The sequence below is a fragment of the Heterocephalus glaber genome, unplaced genomic scaffold (assembly GCF_053883595.1).
Source record: "Heterocephalus glaber isolate CG9 unplaced genomic scaffold, H.glaber_assembly_v1.0 deba00001497, whole genome shotgun sequence".
Lineage (NCBI taxonomy): Eukaryota > Metazoa > Chordata > Mammalia > Rodentia > Bathyergidae > Heterocephalus > Heterocephalus glaber.
Genome location: NW_028258320.1, coordinates 62,307,836 through 62,320,481, shown reverse-complemented (window position 1 = coordinate 62,320,481; position 12,646 = coordinate 62,307,836). Strand labels below are relative to the sequence as shown.

At 47.0% G+C, this 12,646-nt stretch overlaps 1 protein-coding gene across 32 annotated transcripts in view; it reads left to right on the top strand.

The window, feature by feature from the left end:
• Positions 1–12,646, top strand: part of Tacc2 (transforming acidic coiled-coil containing protein 2) — a 228,737-nt gene that overhangs the window by 190,515 nt on the left and 25,576 nt on the right. For 21 of the 32 annotated variants that reach the window (XR_015440579.1, XM_087185641.1, XM_087185639.1 and 18 more), the window contains 6 exons: positions 725–840; positions 1,974–2,145; positions 3,398–3,538; positions 4,385–4,474; positions 10,643–10,786; positions 11,203–11,279. Coding sequence is in view for 31 of the 32 variants with exons in the window: in XM_087185641.1 (XP_087041767.1) it covers positions 725–840; positions 1,974–2,145; positions 3,398–3,538; positions 4,385–4,474; positions 10,643–10,786; positions 11,203–11,279 (740 nt within the window). In the remaining variant the exon portion in view is untranslated. The remainder of the gene's footprint in view (positions 1–724; positions 841–1,973; positions 2,146–3,397; positions 3,539–4,384; positions 4,475–10,642; positions 10,787–11,202; positions 11,280–12,646) is intronic. The other 11 variants (XM_087185646.1, XM_087185645.1, XM_087185644.1 and 8 more) reach the window with 2 other exon arrangements.

Sequence of the window (12,646 nt, the reverse complement as noted above, 5' to 3'; positions counted from 1 at the left end):
GCAGAGGTCTTCCCAAGGTCTTCTCATCACTAAGAAATGCTAATCCTTATTTTGCGGCTTAGTGCGTATGGCCATAGGGGGTTTGGTCCTGGTCCCCCACTCTGGCCACTAATCCGTTCACTCCCCCACTTGGCTCCACACTGTACAGCCCTGTGCACCAGTCTGGCTGTGTTCCTCTGCTGGCTCTGAAGGTGCCGGGACCCATAGGGTCCTCAGCCTCACTGCACACCACACGCTGCTCATGCCCACTGAGAGGAACCCTTGTCCTTCAGGCTTAGCCCATTGGTCTGTTCCTCTTCCCAGTGCTCATCCCTGGGTCACTAAGCTGGTCTCCCCCACTTGCCTGTGGGCAACCCCAGGCCAGGAGCCTGCCTTAGCCCTCCATTTATCCTCAGTGACCAGCACAGTGTCTGACCCAGAGTGTGGCTGGTAAACACTGGCGCCTGGGCAGGGTCAGCACAGCAGCACATCCAGTTCTTTCTCCCCTCACACACATTGCCACCAGTGCCCAGTTGCACATTCCCCACCGTGTACTTGCCTCCCTCCCTCTCTACCCGTCTCCTAGCCAGGCCCTGCTTTCTCCTCTCTTCCCGATCACTGGAGAGAGACGAAAGCTGTTCCCTGATGAGTTGTTTGATCCCTACTGGGGAGTGCTCTGCTTTTCATCTCGGGGGGCTGCTCAGGCCAACTGTGCCAAGCTGACGTGTCCCTTTGGTCCCTGCAGCAGGATGATGACGCCCCGAAGAAACAGGCCTTGTACCTTACGTTTGACACGTCTCAGGAGAGCCCCATCAAGTCTTCCCCAGTCCGGATGTCAGACTCCCCGACGCCGTGTTCAGGGTATGGCTTCCATGAGGAGAGAGTTTCTGGTCAGGCCAGAGGCCCCAAGGCCCCTGAGCACTTTGCCACTGTTATCCTGACTCCATTCCCTTTCAAGTATTCAGACAGCCCAGTTTCAGTCTCTGTCCACCTGCACATAGATGCCTTGGTTTTGTCATTGGGCTCTTTGTACTAAGGTGAAATCCTTTAACAGCTGACTTGACCCCCAGTGCAGCCCCAATATACACACTTCTTTCTGTCGTTTGTCCATTGGAGGGTGGCATAGCACACCATTCAGAATCTGGGTGGTCACTTCCATTCCTTATTGGCTAATCTGAGTTACTTGACCCTCCTCCCATGCCTCAGTTTCCCCAGTTGTCAAGTGAGCGTAATGGACTGACCTCAGAGGTAATTAAGATAATCGGGGGCTGTTAGTCTCCAGAGCTTCCCCTGGCTGTGCAGTGGGCACAAGGTACCTGGCATCCAGAGTGCTGATGTGTGGGAAACACTTGTCAGAGTTCCCAGCACATGTACAGTGCTCGACAAACATATATTACTAATACGGATGGCTGCGTCTGCATTTGTCAGAGTTCATGGTGTGAGCAGTGCAGTGTTTGATTGCTCTGAGGTTTGCACTGTCTGCCTGCTCCTTCTATTATGAAGACTGAAAGTTCTTGGTTTGACTTCTCAAACTTACTGAAGCTGACCAGGGGCTGAGATGATAATGTTATTACAACAATAGTTAATGTCGCCACATGATGGGGACGGTGTTGAGTATTGTACATAATACAGCATTTTATTTAATCTTCACAAAGGTACATTGCCTTCATCTTACAGTCTGAAGTATGGCACCAGTTACTTTCCCCAGAGTGCACAGCTAGCATCTGGCTATCAGCTTAACACCAGATCTTGTGCCCCTTAGCCAATGGCATCTGTGTTCTGCCCCTCCTTTGTCAGTTAGTCCTAGGCTGGGGCTGGGCCACACCTTCCCTCTAACTTCCCAGCCGAGAGGCTGCGTGGCCATGGAAGACCTGGCCCATGTCTGCCCGAGGACACAGCCCTGGAAGTCCAGGAACCCTTGGCCTGTTGCATCGGTTATAGCTTTCTGGTTGAGTCCAATGAGAAGACACTAAAGATGCCCTTTGTTTGCTCAGGTCAAGCTTTGAGGAGACTGAAGCCCTTGTGAATGCTGCAGCAAAAGTCCAGCATCCTGTCACACGAGGAGCGGCCACCAGCCAAGAGCCACACTTGCAAGTGCCAGAGAAATCCTCCCAGAAAGACCTGGAGGCCATGGCCTTGGGGACCCCTTCAGAGGCGATCGAAATTGTAAGTGGAGCTGGAGGAGATGGAAATCACTGTGGATGAGACCGGGGCCTGATGGTGCCATCACCACCCCCTGGCCCTTGCTGTGGGGCCCATCCTAGCTCCCAGGACACAGGAACCAGCCTCCGGGCCCCCACATCATCACCATGAGGGAAAGGCCCTCCATTCCCACCAGGATGACTTAGCAGTTCTCACCTAAATGCTTTGAGATTAGTGCCTAGGATTATTTGTTTTCCATTTGTCCCATTTGGGGACTGGACTGTTCCTTTGGAGCCATCATCAGGCTGTGCCTTGCCTCTCTAGTCTGTCTGGCACAGGCTGAGAATAGCAGAGCGGGGGGCACCTCGTTTTAGGAATTCAGGTGGTTTTCCCGGGTCTCTCTCTTGTTTGTAGACCAGGAATTTCACCTCTCCCTTCCCGGCCCTCCCAGCGTCTTGCAGAGCCAACAGACCTGAGTTGAAGGTCTCACACACCCCACACCCTGCATGTTACATGTGTCCATCAGGCATCTGTGGTCTCCTTGGAGTATGTGATGCACATGTGAGGGTTTTCTACACTTACTTTAATCTCTTTTATCTGCATCCGAGGGGATCCCCAAACAGGTTTGAAGGCGTTGATTTAGTGTTACTTTTGTTGTTCTGTATTAGAAGACTTCATTTATCTCATGTAGCAAACATTTATTGAGAACCTACCATGTGCCTGGCAGTTGGATGCTAAATTGGAGAATGGAAACATAATAGTGGCCAATAAGAGGGTCTAGACATGAATCCATCATCTTGCAAATAAATGCCATGAAGGACTCGTGGTTTACTGTCTGTCAGGTTGGCCTCTGATTTTGAAGTCTACCCAAAGACACTTTTTTTGTTTGAAATCGTCTTTCCATTATTTAGAAAATGACCTTTACCAAAATCGTACTTCCTTTGATGTTTGTACCTGGAGCTATTTCCTTGATGTGTTTCATTATGTTTTGAAAAATTATCAGCTAGCTTGTCTCCCACCTATGGCTAGGGAGTGAGGGTGGCCTGCAGGTGGGGAGGGCACCTAGCAGTGTGTTTTGGGGGAGGGGGTTGGCCCTGCCAATCTCAGATGTTCATTGTTGTCCAGGTGGCAGCTGGAGTACTGGCAGCTAATTGATACTGTCTTTAGTCTTAAGGCAGAATGTCCAGCAAATGCATGCATGGTCCTTGTCTGGAATCAATATCACTCTCTGCTCTCCTCTATTTTCTCCTGTGTCCTCTTCTCTGCCTGCCTTCAGACAGCTCCTGAGGGCGCCTTTGCCTCTGCTGATGCCCTTCTCAGCAGGCTGGCCCATCCTGCCTCTCTCTGTGGTGCGCTTGACTATCTGGAACCCGACTTAGCAGAAAAGAACCCCCCAGTATTTGCTCAGAAGCTTCAGGTTTGTAGCCCACGTGTGACCTTTTGGGAATTTGTCAAAACCTCAGTAGAGAATGAACCCCCAATCCCTAAATGGACTGAGGCAGTACTTAATGAGGAACTGCTGAGAATGTTCCAGATGAAATATCTTCCCCTCAAACACTGATTTATGTGGTGTACTTTATCCAGGATGCCAAAATTGTATAAATTGTGCAACTACATATTGAATGAACCATTTCTGTTTCAATTTGGAATTTTGGCTAAACAGTCATTATTCAGATGTATTGATAGCCCCAAAAGCAGTTTCTGTGATTTATTCACGGAACCAAAGGTATTAGGTCATCATGAAGCCAGGCTGTTTATATATACAGGCAATCTCAGATTCCCATTGAGATAACATCTGGACTCAGTCTTGCATTGGGAAGCAAAATTATTACCTACTCTGTGCTTTAAATTTGACAACTTAATTTGATGTCCCCTAGACTAGGACGTTTGGGGCACACCAAGAGGGTCTTTTGAGAGATGCACATCCATTGGTGTAAAGTGTTGGCCAACTTTAAAAGAAAAACAAAAAGAAAGAAATCAAAGAATGCAGTACAGTAAAAACTTTGATCGGGTTTTGAAAATCACTTTCTATTGCACTGCATGGTACTTCTTGACAGATATTCAAAAGAGCAGTTCTGTAAAAAGCAAATTAAACACACTTCATGATCTGCTGAGGTCTTCACTGTGAGGAAAGCCGAGTGTGTGTTTCCCCCGCGTACCTGTCATGATACATTTATGTGGCACATTTCTGGGATGTGGGAAACATTGCGTCTGTCTTGATGCATTTCCCCTATGGCTTGCTCACACCCCACCCCTTGGGCAGGAGGAGTTAGAGTTTGCCATCATGCGGATAGAGGCCCTGAAGCTGGCCAGGCAGATTGCCCTGGCTTCCCGCAACCGCCAGGACACCAAGGTACCGGTTTGCCACTGCAGTGCACTGCCTCCTGGGAATGCTGTGTGTGCCACTGTAGTCCAGGGATGCTTTGCTAACCATCGGCCAGGCAGGCCTGGTGGGTGTCCCCCAAGAGTGTGCTTTCCAAAAACACTGAAAGGTATCTCTTGCATAAACATGCATATCTAAGCTCTGCTTAACTCACAAAGGAAAGAACTCACAGATGGTAGTGCTAGCTAATTGGAGAACAGGAGAAGCTGAAGTATAGGTTAAGGTGGCAAAATCAGATATAATACTGACTCTGCAAGACTAAAAAATCATTGCCTTTGAGGTTATCTTTTTTTTCTGTAAATATTACTTGCTTCTCTATAAACAAAATTTGCAACTTTTCTGTTCTCTGCAAGTTCTTATCTAAACTTCACTGAGAATCAGCAGTAATTAGTAAGTGAGATCAGCGTTTGCCCTGAGTCATTAGACAAGGGGTTGGTCGACAGTCCTTTGGTGAAGGGCAGGTGGTAAACATTTCAGGTTTGCCGGGCACACATCTGGCCTGGGTCACAGCTGCCTGCCTGTCATTGCTGTGCCAGTGCAGCCTCAAGCAGTATGCCGAGAGATGTTGTGGTGATGTCTTAGGAAAACTCTTCTTCCTCCTCCCCCTCTTTCTGCTCTTCTTTCCCTTCTTCTCACCTTTTTCCTCCTTTTTTTTAAAACAAAAAAGGGCAGTAGGTCATTTGGCCTGTGGGCCAGTTTGTCAGTCCCTGCTTTTCCAGTGGAGGGTGGCATTAACAGGGTGTGGAGAAATCTTTCTGCCTGGCTCCCAGGTTTGGGGTCATTTTTCTTCACACTTTGAATGGGGTGCTGAGGATAGCCAGAAAATATGTTGCCCTCAGGCTGCTGGTGACCTGTATTCTCCGAGCAGTGGCCTCATTTCTACCCCTCAACCCACCCCTGAGTCGGGCAGTCCCGTGAACTTGGTTTGTCAGACCTAGGAAGAACCCTTCTTGTGTTCTGTGAGTCTCAGCTTTTCCACCTTTGAGATGTGGCTCCTCACAGTGACTGCTGGTTGCATGAGGACTTCAGATGACATGTGAAGAGCTACCCTATGCCCAGCACATGGTAGGTGTGCAACAAAAGGAAGGTGCTTTTGTTAACTAACAGTTCACCTTTGCCTGTTAGCTGATCAGATGCTCCCAACATCTCTGGAAGCAGATTGAGATCCTCCTATACAGATGAGGAAACCAAGCCTCTTAAAAGTATTTCACCAGCCTCAAACTAGAACTCCAGTCTTTAAATGGGGCCCTGCCTGTCTGTTTCACATAACACCTCATCCACGGAGGAGTCTCAGTACTTGTTCAGGAGTAGGGTTTCCAGCTGCTACTCTGCCCCAAGGGGGCCCACACATGTGGTCTTCTTGGTTGTACCTCAAAGAGAGACCCCTCCCAGAGACAGGAGGTGGCCACATTGTGGGTGTCCAGTCTGGGAACTATAGGACTCCAGGCAGAGATAAGAATGTAAATACAGATCAGTTATGTCATTGTTCTTGTTGCCAACCATAAAATTGGATTGAATTTCCATGAAGATGAGAATTTTAGGAAGCATTAGACAGTGATGACCCCCCCACCCCACCCCCACCCGAGCACACACAAGGTTTATCTCAATACCTTTGCAGTGCATTCCTGAACAGAAGTTTGGCACAGAACTGAGCATGTTCTGCTGAGTAGTTCCAATTGGGCTGGGAGTTTTCTGGGGTGCCTTGCCTCCTTCCTCCGAGAGCATGCCAGAGGTGGACCTCAGCAAACAGGCAAATAAGAGTAGAGGACCTGTCAGTTACAACCTGTTCTCAGACCATGTGTCCCAATTTTGATATAAGAAATTGTGTTACATGGATCCACTGAGTGTGGACCCAAGATGCAGCCTTACGTATTTCAGAATTGCATGCTAAAAGGAATATTCTATTGGGGTAGAACTGTCTTGCAGTATAAGGAACATCTTTCTCTACCATAGGAATCTGTATTGCTTTTGGAAAATACATTATGTGATAACTCTGGCACATGGAAAATAGATGCTCTTTCTGTAGCTAGCCAGCCTGAGGGAGATTCTTGGACTTCAGTGCGAGTAGATCCTTGTGAGTTTCTTGCTCACATTGATTCTTGATGGCCCCTCACTGTGTCGGAAAGTGCTGGTATATAGCACAGGCAGCTAGGTGTCCAATTTGCTCCTCTTTCTGCCACTGCTTTTTAGCTGGAGATGACAGAGCCCTGTCTGACAGCAAGGTCTTATGCTGGTGCTAACACAAAAAAGGAAAGTGCTTGGAATAAAGGATGTCCTATTGAGAGGATGAAAATTGGCAGGAACTGGGGGGTATTGGGTTATTTCTTAGAGCACCTTCACCTGTCATGTCTCTTTAGCCTGACAGAGCTGAGTTAGCCTTTGAGGAACTACAGTGAGGGTTCCTTTTTTGCTAACCAAGTCGTTAGAAATAAGAGGTCCCTAGGAGCTGGGGTGTGGGGCTGTAACCTCCTTTTTACTTTCCTCCTACATACTTCTGGCTAAACTTGGTTTCTCTCCCCAGGGTGAATTTGACCAGGGCTGCTGGAATGCTGCCCAGCTGCCTTGGGTTTAGAATAATCAGGTTGGACAGAATCTGAATGTCAGGAGTACATGGCTTTCCAAGGGGTGAAGGCACAGGGCCCTTGCTCTGATTTGTGTGTGACCTCTAGTTGTGATCTTGGAGCTGTTTGGGCTTTCCAGGGACCTGCTATGCAGACTGAAGGATGAGGTTCTGCGATGGTAAGCTCAGGATGGTGGCCACCAGCACCATGGGGTGTGGACATGCTATGACACCTATATCTGATTCCTCCAAGAGTCCTGGCTTGGACAAGCAGGAACCTGAATTTAACATGAGCTGGAGCAGGAGTTGGGTTGAGGGATCGCTTCTATTGTTGGTGAGCAGCCTGGCATTGTGTTGTTTCTTCCTCTTACCCTTAGAAAGACACACCACCCACACCCTCTCACCACCATTTGACAGTGGGACCAAAGAGGGAGACAAGTCTGAAAGCCATGAGAACAGTCTGAACAGGAGTAAGAAAGGGGTAGCTTGTAGGCCTCAGCTCATTTGCCATTTTTGAGGCTGTGTAGTCATCACCTGGAGCCTGTGTTTAAGCACTGGGAGATTGTTCCCATGTGGCTCAGATCCCTCTGCATACCTGCCCACCCTCCATGGACTTAGCTTAGTCTGCCATGGTCACTGGCTACTTATGACTCCTGGTTCTCACCCCAAGTGGCTTCTCCTACATGGCTCTCCCAGCCTTCGATCTGTACTCCTTCCCTCCACAGTTGGCTTCTGACTGCTCTGGGACAGGGATCCTGCGACCACCCAAGCCCTCAAGGTTTTAGAACTGGAAAGACCACAAGGAGAACTGTGAGCCAGGGTGAGTGACAGGATAACCCCTGGCTGCAAGGCCAGCAGGAGGCTAGGCTTAAGGTTTGCCCATCTGAAGGGGTAACAGTGGCCCAAGGGTTCTCGCAGGGCCCAGGACTTAAGGAGTGGATTGAGAATTGAAGTTGGTTGCAAAGACCCTTGCCTTCGGGCTGGTGGCCATTTTTACATTTCACTTGGTGATTCTAGTGTCTTTTTTTGGCCTCTTCAAAGTAGCAAGTAGAAAATTATGTGAGAAAGCTCAGCCTAAAAATATCTGATCTTAAAATATCAGTGAGAGACAAACCTTTTACTTTCAGTTGAAAACATTTCTTAGTTGTAAGGAGAAACCAGACTGTGTGTGATAAATTTCATTAATAGGTGGAAACTTGATGTGAGGATTAATTTAAATGGGTCTTCAAGTCATTTGTTTCTTTATTAAAAACACCAGGTGGCTGTCATGAAAGGTGACCATAAATCACTTTATAGGGTCTCATATCCCTTGCTTAGAAAGATTTGCTTAGAAAGATTTCATTTGCTTAGAAAGATCATTGTTTTATTCATTTTTCCATTCATTTTCTTGTTTTAAAAAGCTTAAAGATCATTAATTCTTTCATTAGTGATATTTAGCTCCTCCCCAGTATGATAGTTAGTTTTTGTTATTTTTTTGGTACTGGGGATCAAACTCGGGTCCTTGCGCTTGTGCAGCAGTCGGCAAAACCACTGAGCTAAATCCCTGGCCCTGATAGTTAGTTTTAATTAAATTAATTTTCTCTTGCCCTTAAGGGAGATGCCAGTTTATTTTGGGTCAGAGTTGAAAATTGTTTTGAGAAACCTTTACACCAAATCTCTCAGATCCTCAATTTCTTTGTCTTCAGAACAACCAGGCTGAGTTTGATGGCTCTAATATTCTCATTTTGAAGTTCTGTTGTTCTAATTTTTTAAAGAACACATTTTATAGTAATAGGAACAGGTTTTTTTTTTTCTTTCTTTTTAAGTCTTTTTTCAGGATTGTTTATGAACTTCCTCCTAAGTACAAGTATGGAGTCTTGATCTCAAGGTATAATTTCCAGTTACTTCTGAGAAGTTTCCCTGTGACAGGTAGAACTGTGGAAACCGCTTCAGGTGGCAGCGGTGAGCCCAACCATGTGGAGCCTTGTGGTCTGGTCGTGCCCTTGCTTCTAAGAGCCCAGCCTTCCTGCTGCCCATGACTAGTCACTTGTGCTCTGGTCGGGTGTCCTGTTAACGGAGGCACCTTGAGAACTGGAGCTTGAGCAGGTCCTGGCACCCCATTTGACATGTGAGTGAGTCTCTGGCGTCTGGGCTCTGCTCCCAGCCCTGACAGCTGATCATTTGGCACCACTTCAGGGGAAGCTCAAGGACCAAAGGCCAGGTAGGGTCAGCGAAATCAAGGCAACAGGAGTTCTCTTCCAGGACAGCCTAGATGGAGGATGTTGCATGTATACAACTAACTGGCCCCAATTCAGTAATCTCCAGTCCTATCCATTAAACTTGCACCTGAGCTTCCCAAGCTGTTTCCTTTCATAAGGACATTGTCCTTGGTGCTGTAGTAAGGTAAGCACGGTGGTTCTTGTGATCACAGAGACAGTCTGCTTGTGTGCCTTCTGTCTACTCCTTCCCTTTGCTGCTGGCTCTTTAATTTTACCTGCTGCATTTTATCAGTCTCCATCCTCGGTCCCCATATCTCCCTCTATTATACCATGGTGTTCTGTTCACCACTCAGTTTATTCTTATAATTTCCCAGAGAAGGAACAGTTCTCACTCTGCCTGTTAGACCACTGTCACTTCCCATCGAAGTGGATTTGTAACCAGCGTGCGGGGCACCTTGGCAGCTGTGACCGCACCATGAGGTTAATGAATAGGACTGAGAGTACAGTTGGTTTGTTTCTGTTGTGGTAGAAGTTGGCTGACAAACCTGGCCAAGTTGATTGATGATGCTCCTAACACTGCTTTTCAACTCTGCTGCAAATTGCTGAGCGTTTTGTGCCAAGAATAATTGTAGTCTGCTCCTGACCTCTGTGTGGCTAGTATCTGTCACCTGCAGAAGGCTAGAAAGCCTCACAGCAGTGTCATTTGGGTGGGGCGGGGTCGTAACACTTCTTGCAGGTCTAATCGGCAATTGTGGCTATGCTGATTGACCCAGTTTTCAGTTTTCTCATCGATGTAACAGCCTTAATGACAACCTGACTCTAATATCCAGACTCTGTAGCTTGCTGAAGTTGACAACTGGATCCTTTTAAACAAATGCCCCTTTACATTGAAATATGTCCAGTCTTACAAAAAGTGATCTAATCTGTGGTTATTCAAAACCAGGCAAACGTAGAGTAGAATTCAGTATCATTCACCAGCCAGATTTTCATTGGGAAAATGGAGCCTGCTGGATCATAGCCTTGGTCCTTATGCACAATGCCTAAGTGGCTTGGCGTCTGATAAATGGCAGCGATAAGCTGGCACTGGACACACTTGACCCCCAGGGCCCTGAGTTGCCGAGGCTCCTCCACTATCAGTGGCTCCATCTGGCTGCATATGTGCAGAATGATGGATTTCCATTGATTGTACCTGCCATTGCCCCCATTCATTAGTCTGCATCTTCTCATACTTTGGATGTTTTTTGTTTCAAAACCGTGCAACTGAGGATGAATGCAGTTCCCAGCAGGATGAATACAGTCCTCTTTGTTATATGGTAAAGGTTAACTGGAGGGTTTTTTTTGTTCTTATTTTTGTTTTCTAAATGAAAACTCATTCCACAGAGAGAGGCTGCTCACCCACCAGATGTCTCCATCTCCAAAACAGCCCTGTACTCCCGCATCGGGACCTCCGAGGTGGAAAAACCTGCAAGCCTTCTGTTTCAGCAGCCAGACCTGGACTCTGCACTCCAGGTTGCCAGAGCTGAGGTACTGTGGCTTGTGGCATAGAGAAGGGCCACTCTGGCTGCCCTGGGAAGGTTATGGTGCCTGTCACTTGTAAATAAGTATGTATATATAACCACAAAGCCAGTGTCTGTGCAGGCACTTAATCCCTGGATGTTGCAGACAAAGATGTGTGCCACACCGGGGCCTCCGATCTAGACACCGTGTCAACAGACACGAATGGCTTTGTTTGATGTATAACAAAAGCATACAGCTTCCCAGTGGGCATTGGGAAAGTCTGATCTCCGATTTATTTCTATCTCTTGCTCTGTAAGTTCTCTGGATGTAATCAGGGTTTGTTCTAGAAAGTTTTAATATATTTATTTGCTATTTCTTTGATTTGGTCAAATTTGAATTCACTCATTTGGAATTAACCTTTCTCTTCTTCTCCCTGATTCTAGGTCATCACCAAGGAGAGAGAGGTCTCAGAGTGGAAAGACAAATATGAAGAAAGCAGGCGGGAAGTGATGGAAATGAGGTCAGTTGTGGGACTCAGCCTCCCTGGTGCCTGGGGATGCTGACCTGTAGCCCGATAGTGACTGTTATTGGTGGGGTCCCCAATTGGTGTCTTCCTTTGGAGAAGTCCTCTTTTCTGTATTTTACAGGGTAATATTTTTACAAGAGTACTTTAAGTAAATCAGTGTTATTAAAACAGTCTGCACATTGGTTAAGGAATGCAGTACAATAAATACATGTATAATGAAAATTCTCCTCTCCACCAGCTTTCAGTTCCACAACTCAACTTTCCCTTCAGTGACTTATTTTCATTTGTTCTATATTGTAATAGAAATAAAGAGCCACCATGTAATTCATAGTGCACTTAACTACAGTGGTGGGTGCTACATTAGTATCTAAATCAGTTACATTCCTGGCTACCATTTTGAGTAGCAAGCAAACTTTTTGGGTTCTCACATCCTGTTTTTTTCCCTCACAGTAGAATCTTCCTGAAAACCCATATATTTTTGTTCTTTCCACTGATGCTTTCCTCCTAGCGTGTCTGAAGATTAACCAAGTGTGGTTTTCCACGTCCAAACTGAAACCCCACAGCTGTATTAGTTTTCAACCTTTTATAAAACTCTCTTTTGCGGGCAGAGTAGAGGGTTGTGAGTGGCTGTAGTTTTTTACCTGCACTGAAAAGAACAGGAGATAGTGAGAAGGCCCCTCTGCCTCCTGGGGGACCCGGAGGTGCTGTTTACTAACTGACAGGGTAGGATTTCAGATGTCACCAGCTGGTGCAGCGGCACTGCCATTAGATGGCCCTGCAGCCTCTGGGGCCAGGCCAGGTAAAAATCACACTGTTTTCTAGTTGCTTTGGGCTTGGTACTTAACTCTGTGCCTCACTTATACCTGCCTCATATCTGTAGAGTACAAGGATTGTGAACCAAGGCCCTACAGGCTGACTCAGCCTGGGTTACTTCTTAGCTCTCCACCCTGAAGCCCTGGCAACCTGGGGAAGTTTCTGGATCTTCATGTTCCAAGATCCTCATCGGTGATGCCAGGCACAGTGAGAGTACCATCTCTTGGTATGAGATGGTGTGAGGATGAGCTGGAAATACAAGGTAGTAAAGCAGTTTTAGATCCATGGTACCCCCACCGTTCTAAAAGGCATAAACCTCCCTTGTAGTTCTGTGATTCTTGCATGCAAGGTTTTCCTCAATCACGGAAAACACAAGGATCCTTCTGTGTAGGATCAAGGATGGACCAAGACGCCTCTGTCGTGGGTACCTTCTTGTCCAGGTTGAGGCGCTGATCTTGGGACGAAGGTGAAGAAGCCAGGGGCAGATGCCCAATGGCTGTGAAGCCTTCAGACTGCAGAACACCTCTGCTTTCATTATTCCTTTTAAC